This window comes from Buceros rhinoceros, unplaced genomic scaffold (assembly GCF_000710305.1).
Source record: "Buceros rhinoceros silvestris isolate BGI_N320 unplaced genomic scaffold, ASM71030v1 scaffold25725, whole genome shotgun sequence".
NCBI lineage: Eukaryota > Metazoa > Chordata > Aves > Bucerotiformes > Bucerotidae > Buceros > Buceros rhinoceros.
This window is the reverse complement of record NW_010412652.1, coordinates 7,306-7,885: the sequence shown is the minus strand read 5'-3', so window position 1 is coordinate 7,885 and position 580 is coordinate 7,306. Positions and strand designations below refer to the sequence as shown.

General features: G+C 61.7%; 1 protein-coding gene across 1 annotated transcript in view; it reads right to left on the bottom strand.

The window, feature by feature from the left end:
* Positions 1-310: 310 nt before the first annotated feature.
* The window catches only part of ARNT (aryl hydrocarbon receptor nuclear translocator), a gene marked incomplete at both ends in the record, with an annotated part of 7,465 nt that continues 7,195 nt past the window's right edge, over positions 311-580 (bottom strand). The window contains one exon of the mRNA XM_010136484.1: positions 311-462. Within this exon, the coding sequence (XP_010134786.1) occupies positions 311-462 (152 nt within the window). The remainder of the gene's footprint in view (positions 463-580) is intronic.

Sequence of the window (580 nt, the reverse complement as noted above, 5' to 3'; positions counted from 1 at the left end):
ATCTTAGCTCCGAAGGCAAACACAGGGATGGGGCCTCGCTCCAGTAACCGGAGCCAAGGGCGGCTCTGCTGGAGCCCAGCTCTGGCAGCTCGCTGAGCCCCGCCACCGCGGCGGCCAAAGGAATGACGGTCCTGGCACTCCGCAGAGCCTGCCTGGCCGGGAAAGGAGCGCTCACGGGACTCGGCAATTCCTGCGCTGGGCAAGAGGCCGGAGCACTCGCAGCTCTGGGCTGCTGCCTGCTCTGGGACAAGGTCCCACGGGGGCCGGGTGCTGTCACCGGTGGGTGGCAAGTGATTCCCCATGTACATACTTGACGTTGGTGTTGGTACAGATGATGTACTCGATTTCGTCCGAGTAGGGGTTCTGGAAGGTGAAGGAGCTGGTTCTCATCCAGAGCCATTCCCGGTTTTTGGATCGGAATCGGAACATGACCGACAGAACCTGGCCTTTTAACTTCACCACCTAAAAAAACCGCAACGCCGTCAGTGGAACCAGCTGAAGGAGGGGGCTGTAGAGCGACCCGCCCCCGAGCACAAGGCACCCCCAGCAGAACCCCGTGATGGCCCTTTGCCTCAACGCC